The sequence below is a fragment of the Pristiophorus japonicus genome, chromosome 10 (assembly GCF_044704955.1).
Source record: "Pristiophorus japonicus isolate sPriJap1 chromosome 10, sPriJap1.hap1, whole genome shotgun sequence".
Classification (NCBI taxonomy): Eukaryota; Metazoa; Chordata; class Chondrichthyes; family Pristiophoridae; genus Pristiophorus; species Pristiophorus japonicus.
The window spans coordinates 190,989,146-191,008,118 of record NC_091986.1 but is presented as its reverse complement, the minus strand read 5'-3'; the positions used below and the strand labels follow the sequence as shown (position 1 = coordinate 191,008,118).

General features: G+C 46.3%; 1 protein-coding gene across 1 annotated transcript in view; it reads right to left on the bottom strand.

Moving 5' to 3' along the window:
* cracdlb (cracd like b) overlaps positions 1–18,973 on the bottom strand; it is a 198,149-nt gene that overhangs the window by 14,472 nt on the left and 164,704 nt on the right. The window contains exon 8 of the mRNA XM_070891603.1: positions 12,060–12,250. Coding sequence (XP_070747704.1) covers positions 12,060–12,250 — 191 coding nt within the window. The remainder of the gene's footprint in view (positions 1–12,059; positions 12,251–18,973) is intronic.

The window sequence follows — 18,973 nt, the reverse complement described above, 5'->3', positions numbered from 1 at the left end:
GTCCCAGCACTGAGCCCTGCGGCACTCCACTAGACACTGCCTCCATTTTGAAAAGGACCCATTTATCCCGACTCTCTGCTTCCTGTCTGCCAACCAATCCTCTATCCACGTCAATACAGTACCCCCAATACCATGTGCTTTAATTTCGCACGTTAATCTCTTGTGTGGGACCTTGTCAAAAGCCTTTTGAAAGTCCAAATGCACCACATCCACTGGTTCTCCCTTGTCCACTCTACTAGTTACATCCTCAAAAAATTCTAGAAGATTTGTCAAGCATGATTTCTCTTTCATACATCCATGCTGACTTGGACCAATCCTGTCACTGCTTTCCAAATGCGCTGCTATTACATCTTTAATAATTGATTCCAGCATTTTCCCCACTACCGATGTCAGGCTAGCCGGTCTATAATTCCCTGTTTTCTCTCTCCCTCCTTTTTAAAAAACTGAAATATGTAGTGTGATTGTTAAATCTTTGCTAATAAACCAACTCGTTATTTATAGCAATGGTTGCTCTGAATTCTTAAGCAACAACCCATGAAGCAAATATATTACATGACCGTTCCCAATTACTATAAGTGATGTACAGATGAAGCCCATAGGTTGGGGGAAGGGGATAGATTCTTGTGTTTATGTTGCATATATTGTTGGGCTTAACTGATGAAGGTACATCCGAATATACAAAATGGCGTGGAAAGACCATCTGATCCACTAAATCTGTCCCATCCAAATCTGGTGCAAGCACGTACATCATTGACCCCTTCGCCCACCCCTGTCATCCAACCGTCTATAGGTTGTTATGATTTATCGTGATCCAGAATCCATGATTAGACTGTGAACGTGTTAGAGATGTTCGGACAAATATTGCACATCCTGTCGTGGGACCGTGGGTGGTAGGTGGAGAAGAGAAACTCGAGGCCTGCCACCTGAGGATCGTGGCTGGATTCAAGATCATCAGTGGGGTAGGGGGATGGGGGCGGGGGAGATCGTCGTGGGGTGTGGGCCGGGGGGTTATCGGGGCCGACCACCGGAGGATCGTAGCAGGCCTGATGCTGATGGCAGGGACGGAGGGGGGGTGGTGGGAAGGAAGATTGGGGCTAGCCACTGGAGGATCGGGCCGGCCTCAAGATCATGGATTGGAGGTGGGTGGGGGGGGCGGGGGGGAGGTTCGGGAATGCCATCGGAGACCTCGTGGTGGGGGGGGGGGGGGGGGAGGGAATCTCTGATTGCAGTGGGTGAGCTAGGTAGGGACCCTGGACGTACATGTAAAGGCACTTGACTCCTGGATGCAGCAGTACCTACCTTGCTGTAACTGCTGGGTTTCACGAGGTATGCAAAACTCATCCAGCTACAGTTAAACACAAAATGGAGGTTAAAGAAGAGGCTTCCAGCCTCACGGCCCGGAAATCGGTGCGGTCCCAGTCTGCAAGACCATCAGCAGGCCGGGGCCATCAGAGGGAGCAGCGAGCGGCAGCATACCGCTGCAGGAGGGAGACGGCTGCGAAGCCAGGTCGCTGATTGCAGTGCGGGCAGGCACAGCAGGAGGGGCGAAGGAGCGGCAAGGGTTTGTAGAAGGAAGTGACCGGGACCCAGGAGAGGCGTAAGTCTGGGGCCTAGAAGAGGGAAGGGCCCAGGGGCAGCACGGGCCAGCCCACACTGCTTTGTGTGCACGCTCGGTCTGTGCAGCAGAGCTGGTCTCCAGTCGCCTTGGGTAATCCTTGCCACTGGACCAAGACCTAGCTCTGTCAAGCCCGTGTGGTGGCTGTTGTGCAACGGCCACCACACGTTAAAAAAAATCCACACACAGGCATCTTCCACCCTTCAAGATTTAGTTCGGGATCTGGAATATTAGGTCCTTCATTGAAACACCTGTGAACTCATTCCTTTTTAGCTTGGAAGCAAGTCATCCTCGCTTCAAGGGACTGCCTATGAAATGAGAATATTTAAATTAAAGTCCCGCATGTAAAGTCCTTACACAATACCACAAATCCACATTCTATGGACAAGGTCACTCCATGACCTGAACTTTTATTCACAGGACCCAGAAGTGATGACCCTGCGTGGGACCTCCCTTTATATACCTGGATGACCAGGTGAGGAGTGTCTCCCACATGTTCACCCCCAGTGGTCAAGGTGTGCATTTCTTATGTATATACAGTATTGCAGTGTTGTTACATAAGGGTTACATACATTACATCACCTCCCCTTCAACATCTTATTGGGATCACAGGTTTAGTGTCTCGGGTGGTCTGCGCTCTCTCGTGGAGCGCCGCAGTTGGGGCTCTGGTTGTTGAGCCTTGGTATCCGTGTCTGTCACCTGTGGTGATTCCGGCCTGTCCGGGCTGACCGCAGGGACTGTGCATTCTGCTGAATGTTCTTGTTGCTCGTTCACTGGCGGTGGTGTGAATACCATCTCATGACATTCCTCAGGTTCCTCAGAGTCCATGCTGAACCTTTTTTTTTTACTTGGTCCAGATGCTTGCGGCATATCCTCCCATTGTTAAGTTTAACCACTATGACCTTATTCCCCTCTTTGTCTATTACAGTACCCTCAAGCCATTTGGGCCCCAAAGCGTGATTGAGAACAAATACGGGGTCATCAATTTCTATACATCGCCCCGTTGAATTTCGGTCATGGTACTCGTTTTGGGACTGGTGCTTGCCCTCAACAATGTCGGACAGGACTGGATGAATGAGGGTCAGCCGAGTTTTGAGTGTTCGTTTCATGAGTACCTCCGCGGGCGGGACCCCTGTGAGTGAGTGCGGTCGGGACCTATAGGCCAGCAGGAGGCGCGATAGGCGGCATTGAAGGGAGGGTCCTTGAATCCAGAGCATGCCTTGCTTTTTGATTTGGACCAAACGTTCCGCCTGGCCATTGGAGGCCGGCTTGAACGGTGCTGTCCCGACATGGTTAATGCCATTACCCGACATGAATTCCTGGAATTCGTTGCTTATGAAACATGGGCCATTATCACTAACAAGGATGTCCGGCAAGCTGTGGGTCGCAAAGACCGCGCGCAGACTCTCCACGGTGGTGGATGTCGTGCACAAATTCAAAATGATGCACTCGATCCATTTTGAGTACATAGAAACATAGAAACATAGAAAATAGGTGCAGGAGCAGGCCATTCAGCCCTTCGAGCCTGCACCACCATTCAATGAGTTCATGGCTGAACATGAAACTTCAGTACCCACTTCCTGCTTTCACGCCATACCCCTTGATCCCCCCGAGTAGCAAGGACTTCATCTAACTCCCTTTTGAATATATTTAGTGAATTGGCCTCAACTACTTCCTGTGGTAGAGAATTCCACAGGTTCACCACTCTCTGGGTGAAGAAGTTTCTCATTATCTCGGTCCTAAACGGCTTACCCCTTATCCTTAGACTGTGACCCCTGGTTCTGGACTTCCCAAACATTGGGAACATTCTTCCTGCATCCAACCTGTCCAAACCCGTCAGAATTTTAAACGTTTCTATGAGGTCCCCTCTCACTCTTCTGAACTCCAATGAATACAAGCCCAGTTGATCCAGTCTTTCTTGATAGGTCAGTCCCACCATCCCGGGAATCAGTCTGGTGAATCTTCGCTGCACTCCCTCAATAGCAAGAATGTCCTTCCTCAAGTTAGGAGACCAAAACTGTACACAATACTCCAGGTGTGGCCTCACCAAGGCCCTGTACAACTGTAGCAACACCTCCCTGCCCCTCTACTCAAATCCCCTCGCTATGAAGGCCAACATGCCATTTGCTTTCTTAACCGCCTGCTGTACCTGCATGCCAACCTTCAATGACTGATGTACCATGACACCCAGGTCTCGTTGCACCTCCCCTTTTCCTAATCTGTCACCATTCAGATAATAGTCTGTCTCTCTGTTTTTACCACCAAAGTGGATAACCTCACATTTATCCACATTATACTTCATCTGCCACGCATTTGCCCACTCACCTAACCTATCCAAGTCACTCTGTAGCCTCATAGCATCCTCCTCGCAGCTCACACTGCCACCCAACTTAGTGTCATCCGCAAATTTGGAGATACTACATTTAATCCCCTCGTCTAAATCATTAATGTACAATGTAAACAGCTGGGGCCCCAGCACAGAACCCTGCGGTACCCCACTAGTCAGTGCCTGCCATTCCGAAAAGTACCCATTTACTCCTACTCTTTGCTTCCTGTCTGACAACCAGTTCTCAATCCACGTCAGCACACTACCCCCAATCCCATGTGCTTTAACTTTGCACATTAATCTCCTGTGTGGGACCTTGTCGAAAGCCTTCTGAAAGTCCAAATATACCACATCAACTGGTACTCCTTTGTCCACTTTATTGGAAACATCCTCAAAAAATTCCAGAAGATTTGTCAAGCATGATCTCCCCTTCACAAATCCATGCTGACTTGGACCTATCATGTCACCATTTTCCAAATGCGCTGCTATGACATCCTTAATAATTGATTACATCATTTTACCCACTACTGAGGTCAGGCTGACCGGTCTATAATTCCCTGCTTTCTCTCTCCCTCCTTTTTTTAAAAAGTGGGGTTACATTGGCTACCCTCCACTCGATAGGAACTGATCCAGAGTCAATGGAATGTTGGAAAATGACTGTCAATGCATCCGCTATTTCCAAGGCCACCTCCTTAAGTACTCTGGGATGCAGTCCATCAGGCCCTGGGGATCTATCGGCCTTCAATCCCATCAACTTCCCCAACACAATTTCCCGACTAATAAAGATTTCCCTCAGTTCCTCCTCCTTAATAGACCCTCTGACCACTTTTATATCCGGAAGGTTGTTTGTGTCCTCCTTAGTGAATACTGAACCAAAGTACTTGTTGAGTACGCATCAACAACAATGAGAAACATTTTTCCCATGAACGGGAACGCATAGTCTACATGAATACGTGACCATGGCCTGGTGGGCCAGGGCTGACCGGGGCCTCCCTGGGGACATTACCCAGCTGGGCACACGTCGTGCACCTGCGAACACAGTGTTCCAGGTCTGAATCAATTCCCGGCCACCAAACGTGTGACCGGGCGATGGCCTTCATCAGCACGATGCCTGGGTGCTCGCTGTGGAATTCCCTGATGAATGCTTCCCTGCCCCTCTGGGGCATGACTACCCGGCTGCCCCATAGTAGGCAGTCGGCTTGGATGGAGAACTCATCCATCCATCTGTGAAATGGTCTGACCTCCTCAGGCATGCTCCGTGTGCAGGTGCCCAATCCCCAGTCAGGACACATTTCTTAATCAGGGATAGGAGGGGATTTCTGTTGGTCCAGATTTTGATCTGGCGGGCTGTGATGGGGGAGCCTGCGCTGTCAAAGGCATTGACAGCCATGACCATCTCAACACTTTGCTCCGCTACCCCCTCGATGGTGGCCAGTGGAAGCCTGCTGAGCGCGTCTGCACAATTTTCAGTACCAGACCGGTGCCGGATGGGGTAGTCATATGCAGCGAGCGTGAAAGCCCATCGCTGTATGCGAGCTGACACATTGGCATTGACCGCCTTGCTGTCTGACAGCAGGGATGTTAACATCTTGTGGTCTGTTTCTAATTCGTACCTCCTGCCAAAAAGGTACTGGTGCATCTTTTTTCACCCCATAGATACATGCGAGTGCTTACTTCTCAACCATCCTATATCCCCGTTCAGCTTGAGACCGCGACCTAGAGGCAGAAGCCACAGGTTGTAGTTGGCCCTCAGCATTACCCTGCTGTAACACGCACCCAACCCCATAGGACGATGCATCACATGTCAGAAACATTTTCTTACGGGGGTCGTACAGGGTCAACAACTTATTTGAACAAAGTAGGTTCCTCGCCCGATTGAAAGCCTGTTCCTGACAGTCCCCCCAAAACCAATCACAACCCTTATGCAGGAGCACATATAGCGGCTCCAACAATGTGCTTAAGTTTGGCAGAAAGTTCCAGAAATAGTTCAAGAGTCCCAGAAATGAACGCAACTCCGATGTGTTGCAGGGCCTGGGCGCTCGTCGAATCACCTCTGTTTTGGATTCGGTGGGCTGAATCCCATCTGCAGCAACCCTCCTGCCCAGAAACTCGACCTCGGGAGCCAAAAACACACACTTAGACTTCTTGAGTCGCAGGCCTACCCGGTCCAGTCGGCGTAGCACCTCCTCCAGGTTGTGGAGGTGTTCCTCGGTGTCCCGACCCGTGATGAGGATGTCGTCCTGAAATACGATTGTTCCCGGAATGGATTTGAGCAGGCTTTCCATGTTTCTTTGAAAAATCGCGGCCGCTGATCGAATGCCAAATGGACACCTGTTATAAACAAACAGTCCCTTGTGCGTGGTGATGGTGGTCAGTAGTTTAGATTCGTCGGCCAGTTCCTGGGTCATGTAGGCTGAAATGAGGTCCAACTTAGTGAACAGCTTGCCGCCTGCCAGCGTGGCGAAAAGGTTCTCCGCTCTCGGGAGCAGGTATTGGTCTTGTAGGGACACCCGGTTGTTGTAGTCGCCACAGATCCTGACCGAGCCATCCGCTTTTAGGACGGGAAATATGGGGCTTCCCCAGTCGCTGAATTCAACGGGCGAGATGATGCCCTCTCTCTCAGTAACCGGTCCAACTCTCTCTCAATTTTCTCCCGCATCACATACGGCACAGCTCTGGCTTTGTGGTGCACTGGTCTGGCATCCGGGGTGATGTGTATCACTACTTTGGTACCTTTGAACGTCCCGACGCCAGGTTGAAATAGTGACTTAAATTGCTGTAGGACCTGTGAGCATGAACTTCGCTCCACAGGTGACATGGCGTGCACATCCCCCCATTTCCAGTTCATCTCAGCTAACCAACTCCTCCCCAACAGTGCGGGACCATTGCCCGGGACAATCCAGAGCGGCAGCCGGTTCACCGATCCATTGTGTGTGACCGCCAACATTGCACTGCCTAGCACTGGAATGATTTCTTTGGTGTACGTCCGTAATTGCATCACAAAGCGTTCGAGTTTGGGTCTGCTGGCTTTGAGTGGCCACAGCTTTGCAAATTGTTGAACACTCATGAGTGACTGGCTGGTCCCGTGTCCAGCTCCATGCGTACAGGGATGCCATTTAATAGGACTTTCATCATAGAAACATAGAAAAATAGGTGCAGGAGTAGGCCATTCGGCCCTTCGAGCCTGCACCGCCATTCAATAAGATCATGGCTGATCATTCCTTCAGTACCCCTTTCCTGCATTCTCTCCATACCCCTTGATCCCCTTAACCGTAAGAGCCATATCTAACTCCCTCTTGAATATATCCAGTGAACCGGCATCAACAACTCTCTGCGGCAGGGAATTCCACAGGTTAACAACTCTGTGAAGAAGTTTCTCCTCATCTCAGTCCTAAATGGCCTACCCCTTATCCTAAGACTATGTCCCCTGGTTCTGGACTTCCCCAACATCGGGAACATTCTTCCCGCATCTAATCTGTCCAGTCCCGTCAGAATCTTGTATGTTTCTATGAGATCCCCTCTCATCCTTCTAAACTCCAGTGTATAAAGGACAGTTGATCTAGTCTCTCCTCATATGACAGCCCAGCCATCCCTGGAATCAGTCTGGTGAACCTTCGCTGCACTCTCTCAATAGCAAGAACGTTCTTCCTCAGACTAGGAGACCAAAACTGAACAGAATATTCCAGGTGAGGCCTCACTAAGGCCCTGTACAACTGCAGTAAAACCTCCTTGCTTCTATAGTCAAATCCCCTAGCTATGAAGGCCAACATACCATTTGCCTTCTTTATCGCCTGCTGTACCTGCGTGTCCACTTTCAGTGACTGATGAACCATGACACCCAGGTCTAATTGCATCTCCCTTTTTCTAGTCAGCCGCCATTCAGAATATATTCTGCCTTTGTGTTTTTGCCCCCAAAATGGATAACCTCACATTTATCCACATTATACTGCATCTGCCATGCATTTGCCCACTCAGCTAACCTATCTGAGTCACCCTGCAGCTTCTTAGCATCCTCCTCACAGCTCACACCGCCACTCAGCTTAGTGTCATCTGCAAACTTGGAGATATTACACTCAATTCCTTCATCCAAATCATTGATGTATATTGTAAATAGCTGGGGTCCCAGCACTGAGCCCTGCGGCACTCCACTAGTCACTGCCTGCCATTCTGAAAAGGACCCGTTTATCCCGACTCTCTGCTTCCTGTCTGCCAAACAGTTCCCTATCCACATCAGTATATTATCCCCAATACCATGTGCTTTGATTTTGCACAACAATCTCTTGTGCGGGACCTTGTCAAAAGCCTTCTGAAAGTCCAAATACATCACATCCACTGGTTCTCTCTTGTCCACTCTGCTGGTTACATCCTCAAAAAATTCTAGAAGATTCGTCAAGCATGATTTCCTTTCATAAATCCATGCTGACTTGATCCGATCCTGTCACCGCTTTCCAAATGCGCTGCTATTTCGTCCTTCATGATCGATTCCAACATTTTCCCCACTACTGATGTCAAACTAACCAGTCTATAATTACCCGTTTTCTCTCTCCCTCCTTTTTAAAAAAGTGATGTCACATTAGCTTCCCTCCAGTCCATGCGAACTGATTCAGAGTCGATAGACTGTTGGAAAATGATCACCAATGCATCCACTATTTCTAGGGCCACTTCCATGAGCACTCTGGGATGCAGACTATCAGGCCCCGGGGATTTATCGGCCTTTAATCCCATCAATTTCCCAAACACAATTTCCCGCCTAATAAGGATATCCTTCAGTTCCTCCTTCTCACTAGACCTACTGTCTCCTAGTACCTTCGGAAGGTTATTTGTATCTTCCTTCATGAAGACAGAACCAAAGTATTGGTTCAATTGGTCTGCCAATTCTTTGTTCCCCATTATAATTTCACCAGAATCCAACTGCAAGGGACCTACGTTTGTCTTTACTAATCTTTTTCTCTTCACATATTTATAGAAGCTTTTGCAGTCAGTTTTTATATTCCCTGCAAGCTTCCTCTCATACTCTATTTTCCCCCTCTTAATTAAACCCTTAGTACCCCTCTGTTGAATTCTAAATTTCTCCCAGTCCTCAGGTTTGTTGCTTTTTCTAGCCAATTTATATGCCTCTTCCTTGGCTTTAACACTATCCTTAATTTCCTTTGTTAGCCATGGTTGAGCCACCTTCCCAGTTTTATTTTTAATCCAGACAGGTATGTACATTTGCTGAAGTTCATCCATGTGATCTTTAAATGTTTGCCATTGCTTATCCACCGTCAACCCTTTTAGTATCGATTGCCAGTCTATTCTAGCTAATTCATGCCTCATACCATCGAAGTTACCTTTCCTTAAGTTCAGGACCCTAGTTTCCAAATTAACTGTGTCACTCTCCATCTTAATAAGGAATTCTACCATATTATGGTTACTTTTCCCCACAGGACCACGCTCGACAAGATTGCTAATTACTCCCTTCATCATCATAGGTGGCGTTTTGGTATATGAGCTGTGAATGTTTGCCACATGAACCCGCTGAACATCAGCGTCCATTGATTTGCCCCAAGCGTCATCCTGCCTCGCAGACTCCTCATTTGGTTCATCCGCCTCGTATATCAGCCTGGTTACAGGCTTTCTGCACATTCTGGCTAAATGGCCACTGAGGTTACAATTTCTGCAGACAACTGTTGAAACCTGCAATTTCTGGCAGCATGTCTGCCCCCACACCGAGCATGAACTGAGATTCCCATTGTTGTGAACAAAAGAGCTGTTACCAGGCATTCCTCGCTGATTGTCCCTTTGACTGCTCTGGAGCACCCTGTTAGTCGGTGTCAATGGCCCCATCACAGGCCACATTGTCCACTGGGGGGGCATAAATGTCCGTTCAGCCTGCCATTGTCTCTATTGGAGACTTACTCTTGGGTCTATTGCTGCCTGGGGTGTCACGAACTGCCCTTGCCTGCCTGCGGGGCTGTGTGTCATGTTTATGATATTGACTCCCTAAACCATCGCCACGTTGGAGGCAGAATTGAGCGCGTATATTATCTTGGTTTCCTCCTCCCCTGCCATAAAAGTCTGAGCCATCAACGCCGCCGCTTCCAAGGTCAAGTCCTTGGTCTCAATTAGCTTTCTGAAAATCCCAGCATGACCGATGCCCTCAAGAAATCCCTTAGCATCTCCCCACTGCAAGCGTCTGTGAACTTTGAGGCTGGCCAAGCGCCGGAGGTCCGCAACGAAATCCGATATGCTCTGTCCTTCCCGACGTCAGTGTGTATAGAATGTGTGTCGGGCCATGTGTAAGCTGCTCGCCAGTTTGAGGTGCTCACCGATTAGTTTGCTGAGCTCTTCGAAGGTTTTGTCCGCCGGCTTCTCGGGTGCTAGCAGGTCTTTCATGAGCGCGTAAGTCTTAGGTCCACAGCTGGTCAGCAGATGAGCCCTTCGCTTGTCGTCCGCTGCGTCTCCCAGCCAGTCCTTTGTGACAAAACTCTGCTGGAGCCTCTCAATGAAATCGTCCCAGTCTTCACCGACACAGTACCATTCATCTGTGCTGCCGGTGGCCATTCTCGTGGGTCGTTGATTCGCATTTCTCATCGCCAATGTAAAGTCCTTACACAATACCACAAATCCACACGAGGCACGTTCTATGGACAAGGTCACTCCATGACCTGAACCTTTATTCACAGGACCCAGAAGTGATGACCCTGCGTGGGACCTCCCTTTATATACCTGGATGACCAGGTGAGGAGTGTCTCCCACAAGTTCACCCACTGTGGTCAAGGTGTGCATTTCTTACGTATGTACAGTTTTGCAGCGTTGTTACATAAAGGTTACATACATGACACCACCTCCTGGCAGCTCGTTGGATGCCCGCGCCCCATCCCGCCTGCATTAAAACTGGAAGTGGGCGGATTGGAGGCGTGATCAGGCCGGGAATCCAATTTTAAACAATTTAACCAACCCCACGCTCCAAACCCACCTGTTTTTGTTTGGTTTAAAATTCCCCCATTACATCGTATCCCGATCACTCAACAGTTTCCCTACTATTTAGGCCTGGGTCGGTGCTTCTGCTCCTGCCGTTTTGAGTTTAAATTTAAACTAAAAGTAATAAAATCTGTGTTTGCAGCTGCACTGCTCAGTCTATTCACGCACATGTGTAGATATCTAAAAATGACCACTTTATGCTGAAGCACAAAGATGACAGCATCCTGCAGAGAAGCATACGCTGAGATATCTGTGTAAGAATCTGGGTCATATCCAAAATGTTAAATAAAGGAATGCAAATTAAAATGACAACTGTTGTTTACCCAGGCGGCATTATTTTCTGAGTTTGTGCTGGCAGTGGGAAACCTTGCTCACTCATTTTTAGTGTGGGTCAAAATGTTCTTTCCTTTGGTTGGGTGGTTCGGCCCCTTTTAATTACTTTGAAGTCTTTTGGGTGCGAAATGTTCTATTGTTCATACGAACACCTTTGCACAATCCATAATTTGTCCATAAATTTATCATCAGTCCCAAATTTCCTATGATTTACTCATCTATTGGCCGAAGGCCATACTCAGTTTATGGATCCATGGTGTGCTTGGAAGGAACAGTTAATACCAAACTATTCCTAACTTGAAATATACAAACAGGGTCGGTTTAATCCCTCGACATCAACTTTTTCCTGGTTGGATATTGATACTCTTTAAATGAATTACATTAAACATTTTGAAGTTTTTCACATCTTTCACAAGACTGAATAAATCCCCAGCCAGTTGAGTTTGGGGGATCCATGATGAGGCATGTGGTTGTGAGCAGGTGAATGAACTGGTAATGTGTAGTGTGATTGTTAAACCTTTGCTAATAAACCAACTAGTTCTTAATGGCGGTTTGTTGCTATGAATTCTTAACCCACGAAGCAAATACATTACACCCTGGAAATGCAAACAAATTGACGAACAATATGCAACACATACAAATCCAAAATTCAACCTTAAGGTCACAGATTCCCAAGAGGAACCTTTATGTTATTGATTGTGTCCCTGGGACTACTGAAGGAAGCCAGAGCGCGGTCTTTATGTGGTGTACTGTAGCAATTTAAGAATGGAGTGGTGATCAATATAAAAGAGCAATGAAGTGAAGAGCACAGCGCAATGTTACCTTGTCCATTCCTTGCCTGTCAGCAATAGCTTTGACTTCCTGGGCTGGCATTTTATCTTCTTTGCCGACATGCTGCACGTGGTACCCCTTCTGCTTTTGTCTGGCCATGGTGACCCAAGCTGGCACAGAAGTGCCCTCAATGGGTGATCCATTATCTTGGGTATTCTTGGCAAAAGGTTGCCCCTTTTCTGCTGGTAGGAGAAGATGTAATCAATATTTGCAACACCAAACCTGTAAACAATGCAATTACTCACTCATAAACAAAGAGAATCTTGGTGATAGGACTTAATTGGAAGAAGAACCATTTAATTAAAAAGTTGAAAGACTATGGCCTAGAAATTCATCTCGGGTGGTGCCGCAAAGCGTGCTGTATCGGATCAAATGCCCATTATACGCAGCGCCTGATATTCAGTTCCACTGCAGTCAATGCCTCCAACCCACCCACTTCCAGTTTGAATGGAGGTGGGACGGGAGACGGGCAGCCAACCTGCCCCGAGGAGGCGGTACCGCCCGAGACGAATTTCTAGGCCTATAAATTTCAAATATGTTTGATCAATTGTCCAGTTGATTTATTTCAATGCTGCTGATATTGTTTCTATAAACGTGTTGACTGATTTCAGGTTGCAATTTGTGTGCAGATTCGCAAAACTATGTTTTCGGTAATCACGTTTTCACATTCACCACATTTTTGGGCCCAATTTTCAACCCCTTTGGAGATGTCGCAGAAACATTCATTTCTGGTGCATCTCTTAAGTGGTTACATATTGTCATTTACAGTGTGCTTACAGTCCAAAATAATGTCCCATTATTTAAGCTGTGCAGTACCAAACCAGGCAAATGGTATTTTCAAAGCTTTGCACCATTCCCATCAAAATCTGGCGTACCTCCATCTCCACATGCTATTTTTGAAAATTTTTTTATTGATAAATCAATATACTTGACTTAAATATTTGAAAATGCTCAGTGTTTAAAATGATTCAGGGCTCATTAATTGTTTCTACATTTTTACGGTAAAAGTGTAATTGGAATGGCTGAGTTTGAGCTGTTACACCTGCAGGTTCATCGGAACAAATTTCAACCAATATCGGATGATCTGGACAATGTCACAGCCTAGAGCCAACCACAATTAATGCTTCATTTGTGACACTAAATAGTGGCAAAGCTCATAGGATTACATAGGATATATGACACAAAAACAGGCCATTCTGCCCAACCAATCCATGCCGGCGTTAATACTCCACTCAACCCTCCTCATCTAAATCTCTATTCCCTTCTCCCTCATATGCCTGTCTAGCCTCCCTTTAAATGCATCTCCATAGGCGGTCCCTCGAACGAGGATGACTTGCTTCCACATGAGTTCACAGATGTTTCAATGAAGGACCCAATATTCCAGTCCTGAACTCCAATTAATGGGGTGGAAGATGCCTGTGCGTGGATTTTTCTTAACGTGTGGTGGCCATTGCACACCAGCCACCACACGGGCTTAACAGAGCTCGATCTTGGTTCAGTGGCAAGGATTAACCAAGATGACTGGAGACCAGCTCTGCTGCACGGACCTAGTGCACGCACACATTGGCCCGTGCTGCCCCGGGCCCTCGGCTCTTCTGGGCCTCATACCCTCATTCGCACCACTCCCACCTTTGGTGTATCACCTCACGGAGCACATCAACAGAAGATTATTCTGTTGCAGAATAGTCACGAGCATTATTCCCTCCAATTTTGGGCGGGGGGGGGCGGTGGCGGGAGGTGCGTGGTCCTTTTAATGGGCTACGTGGCACATTTAAATTTCCGCGCATGGGCGGTTTTTCCATTATAAAGCAGCCTGCAAGGGTCATCAAGGCCTCTGCGCGGCCACGCAGCTTAACAAGAACATTGGTCACGAGAGACGTTGATTAAGGTGTCAACCCTGTCGCAGTGGGTAGCACTATCGCCGAGTCAGAAGTGTGTTTTTATAATTTACTGTGTATATAGATCTAAATTCAAAATTCTGTAGAATGTAAACTCTACATTCTGACGAGCTCCAACTTACTGCAACGGGCTGCATCTATACTATTCGCTTCAACCATTCCCTGTGGTAGCGAGTTCCACATTCTTACCACTCTTTGGGTAAAGAAGTTTCTTCTGAATTCCCTGTTGGACTTCTTGGTGACTATCTTATATTGATGGCCTCTAGTTACAAGTGGAAACATTCTCTGTGTCCACTCTATCAAAAGCGTTCAGAATTTTAAAGACCTCTATTAGATCACCCCTCAGACTTCTATTTTCAAGCGAAAAGAGAGCCAGCCTGTTCACCTTTCCTGATATGTATTTCTGATAGCATCCTTGTAAATCTTCTCTGCACCCTCTCCAGTGCTTCTATATCCTTTTCATAATATGGCGACCAGAACTGTACGGAGTTTCTAACCAAGCTTCGATACATGTTTAGCATAACTTCCCTACTTTTCAATTCTTTACCTCTAGAAATAAAACGTGGTTATTTGCTAACCTGTGTCGCAACATTTAGTACTCCCTTTGTTCCTCTACTCCACCTTGACCCATACCCTCCAAGTAACCTCCCTATTCTTCCAACCAAAAGGTACTACCTCACATTTATCTGTGTTGAACATCATTTGCCAATGATATACCATTCTGCAAGTTTATTACTGTCCTCCTGTAATTTGTTGCAGTTGTCCTCAATATTGACTATCGCTCCCAATTTGGTGTCATCCGCAAATTTAGAAATTGTGTTTTTGGTTCCAAAATCGAAATTGTTAATATAAATAACAGTAGTCCCAGCACTGATCCTTGTGGAATACCACTGCTACTGTGAATAGCTACCTTTTACCCCTACTCTCTGCTTTCTGTCTTGAAGCCAGTTGATCTAATTCTGAGAGAACTTTATCTGTGGATTAATTGAATATATTTAAGGTGAAGATAAGACAAATCTTTGAATGATAAGGGAGTGAAGGGTTATGGGGAGCGGGTAGGGAAGTGGAGCTGAGCCCAAGATCAGATCAGCCATGGTCTTATTAAATGGTGGAGCAGGCTCGAGGGGCCAAATGGCTTACTCCTGCTCCTATTTCTTATGTTCTTATTGCAACCAGCCAGCATCAAACAATGTAGATTATAATATGTTAGTGATATGCTGGTATTTTGTTCAATTATCTTGAGTGGGGAGGGAATGTGGGGTAAATGGCAATGGGGTAATCTGCAATTATTCACTTCCCTCATACAGAATAGATAGCAAGAATCTGCAGCAGTCCTGTGGTAAGTCATAAGGAGTGGGCTCAATAGACTAAATGACGTTTTCTCATATCAATGGCTCTTATGCTGTATCGTCAGCCAGGCAAAAATCACAAACTGGGACATCACATGTGGCTTCCCAGAGCTGTACAATCTTGTGTCATATACTCCCCTTGCAAAGTCTGTGATTGTAAGTGGCAGATTTCCCCCTTATGTACTACAGTTTCTGGTCAGTTGGTAAGATTTACCACCCTGATCACACCAGCATTATTTTTATGGCCCTAATGTACTGTTGTGAATGGCTTCCCAAATTTAATTTTTCTGGAACTGTCCAATCTCCGATTGAACAGGTATTGAACTGATAATCGTAATGTTGTTTCGCTGACAAGGGTGATGGTCATGAAGGTTCCTGTGGAGTTAATTTAACTTTCATGCTCTGCTTCTTATTTGTGACATTTGCTCAATAGGTTCGCATTTAATTTGGCTGAATCAGCTAATAAAAAGATGGCACATGTTGTTAGCCTACTTTAGGCTAATGTCATCGAAGGTGGCAGCTCAGAAACCAGCTATTTGGTCCATCAAGTGTTTTTTTTTTAACATGAGCAGAATAATCTAATCCCACCTCACTCCCCCATATCTTTTAATAATCCTCTTTTTCAAGCAATGACCTAATTCCTTTTTAAATTATTTTATGACTGCTTCAACGATGGTTTTCTCCAGTGAATTCCACATTCTAACCACTCTCTGTGTATTAGAATCAGCTTTTGTCATGGATTCGTCACAGCTCCCTGACTGGTTTATCCAATTGTCCTGCCTCAATCACATTTTATTTTGCTAATTTTATCTGCCTTATTTGTAACATAGAAACATAGAAAATAGGTGCATTTGGCCCTTCGAGCCTGCACCGCCATTCAATAAGATCGTGGCTGATCATTCCCTCAGTACCCCTTTCCTGATTTCTCTCTTTACCCCTTGATCCCCTTAGCCGCAAGGGCCATATCTAACTCCCTCTTGAATATATCCAATGAACTGGCATCAACAACTCTCTGTGGCCAGGGAATTCCACAGGTTAACAACTCTGAGTGAAGACATTTCTCCTCATCTCAGTCCTAAATGGCCTGCCCCTTATCCTAAGATTATGTCCCCTGGTTCTGGACTTCCCCAACATCGGGAACATTCTTCCCGCATCTAACCTGTCCAGTCCCGTCAGAATCTTATACGTTTCTATGAGATCCCCTCTCATCCTTCTAAACTCCAGTGAATAAAGGCCCAGTTGATCCAATCTCTCCTAATATGACAGTCCAGCCATCCCTGGAATCAGTCTGGTGAACCTTCGCTGCACTCCCTCAATAGCAAGAACGTCCTTCCTCAGATTAGGAGACCAAAACTGAACACAATATTCCAGGTGAGGCCTCACTAAGGCCCTGTACAACTGCAGTAAGACCTCCCTGCTCCTATACTTAAATCCCCTAGCTATGAAGGCCAACATACCATTTGCCTTCTTCACCGCCTGCTATACCTGCATGCCCACTTTCAATGACTGATGAACCATGACACCCAGGTCTCATTGCAGCTCTCCTTTTCCTAATCTGCCGCCATTCAGATCATATACTGCCTTCTTATTTTTGCCCCCAAAATGGATAACCTCACATTTATCCACATTATACTGTATCTGCCATGCATTTGCCCACTCACCTAACCTGTCCAAGTCACCCTGCAGCCTCTTAGCATCCTCCTCACAGTTCACACGGCCAACCAGTTTAGTGTCATCCACAAACTTGGAGATATTACACTGAATTCCTTCATCTAAATCATTAATGTATATTTTAAATACCTGGGGTCCCAGCACTGAGCCCTGCAGCACTCCACTAGTCACTACCTGCCATTCTGAAAAGGACCCGTTTATCCCGACTCTCTGCTTCCCGTCTGCCAACCATTTCTCTATCCACGTCAGTATGTTACCCCCAATACCATGTGCTTTAATTTTGCACACCAATCTCTTGTGCGGGACCTTGTCAAAAGCCTTTTGAAAGTCCAAATACACATCCACTGGTTCTCCCTTATCCACTCTACCAGTTACATCCTCAAAAATTCCAGAAGATTCGTCAAGCATGATTTCCCTTTCATAAATCCATGCAGACTTGCTCCGATCCTGTCACTGCTTTCCAAATGCGCTGCTATTTCATCCTTAATGATTGATTCCAACATTTTCCCCACTACTGTTGTCAGGCTAACCGGTTTATAATTACCCGTTTTGTCTCTCCCTCCTTTTTTAAAATGTGGTGTTACATTAGCTACCCTCCAGTCCATAGGAACTGATCCAGAGTCGATAGACTGTTGGAAAATGATCACCGATGGATCCACTATTTCTCGGGCCACTTCCTTAAGTACTCTGGGATGCAGACTATCAGGCCCCGGGGATTTATCAGTCTTCAATCCCATCAATTTCCCTAATACAATTTCCCGCCTAATAAGGATATCCTTCAGTTCCTCCTTCTCACTAGACCCACTGTCCCCTAGTGCATTCGGAAGGTTATTTGTGTCTTCCTTCGTGAACCGAAGTATTGGTTCAATTGGTCTGCCATTTCTTTGTTCCCCATTATAAATTCACCTGAATCCGACTGCAAGGGACCTACGTTTGTCTTCACTAATCTTTTTTTCTTCACATATTTTTGAAGCTTTTGCAGACAGTTTTTATGTTCCCTGCAAGCTTCCTCTCATACTCTATTTTCCCCTTCTTAATTAAACCCTTGGTCCTCCTCTGTTGAATTCTAAATTTCTCCCAGTCCTCAGGTTTGTTGCTTTTTCTAGCCAATTTATAAGCCTCTTCCTTGGTTTTAACACTCTCCTTAATTTCCCTTGTTAGCCACAGTTGAGCCACCTTCACCATTTTAATTTTACTCCAGACAGGGATGTTCATCCATGTGATCTTTAAATGTTTGCCATTCCTTATCCACCATCAACCCTTTAAGTATCCTTTGCCAGTCTATTCTAGCCAATTCACGCCTCATACCGTCGAAGTTACGTTTCCTTAAGTTCAGGGCCCAAGTTTCCGAATTAACTGAATCACTCTCCATCTTAATAAAGAATTCTACCATATTATGGTCACTCTTCCCCAAGGGGCCTCGCACAACAAGATTGCTAATTAGTCCCTTCTCATTACACATCATCCAGTCTAGGATGGCCAGCTCTCTAGTTGGTTCCTCGACATATTGGTTTAGAAAACCATCCCTAATATACTCCAGGAAATCCTCCTCCACCGCATTACCACCAGTTTGGTTAGCCCAATCAATATGTAGATTAAAGTCGCCCATGATAACTGCTGTACCTTTGTTGCACACATCCCTTATTTCTTGTTTGATGTTGTCTCCAACCTCACTACTACTGTTTGGTGGTCTGTAAACAACTCCCATTAGCATTTCCTGCCCTTTGGAAATCCGCAGCTCCACCCATACCGATTCTACATCATCCAGGCTAATGTCCCTCCTTACTATTGCATTAATTTCCTCTTTAACCAGCAACGCCACCCTGCCTCTTTTTCCTCTCTGCTTATCCTTCCTAAATATTGAATACCCCTGTATGTTGAGTTCCCAGCCTTGGTCACCCTGGAGCCATGTCTCCGTGATGCCAATGACATCATATCCTTTAACTGCTGTCTGTGCCGTTAATTCGTCCACCTTATTCCGTCATTC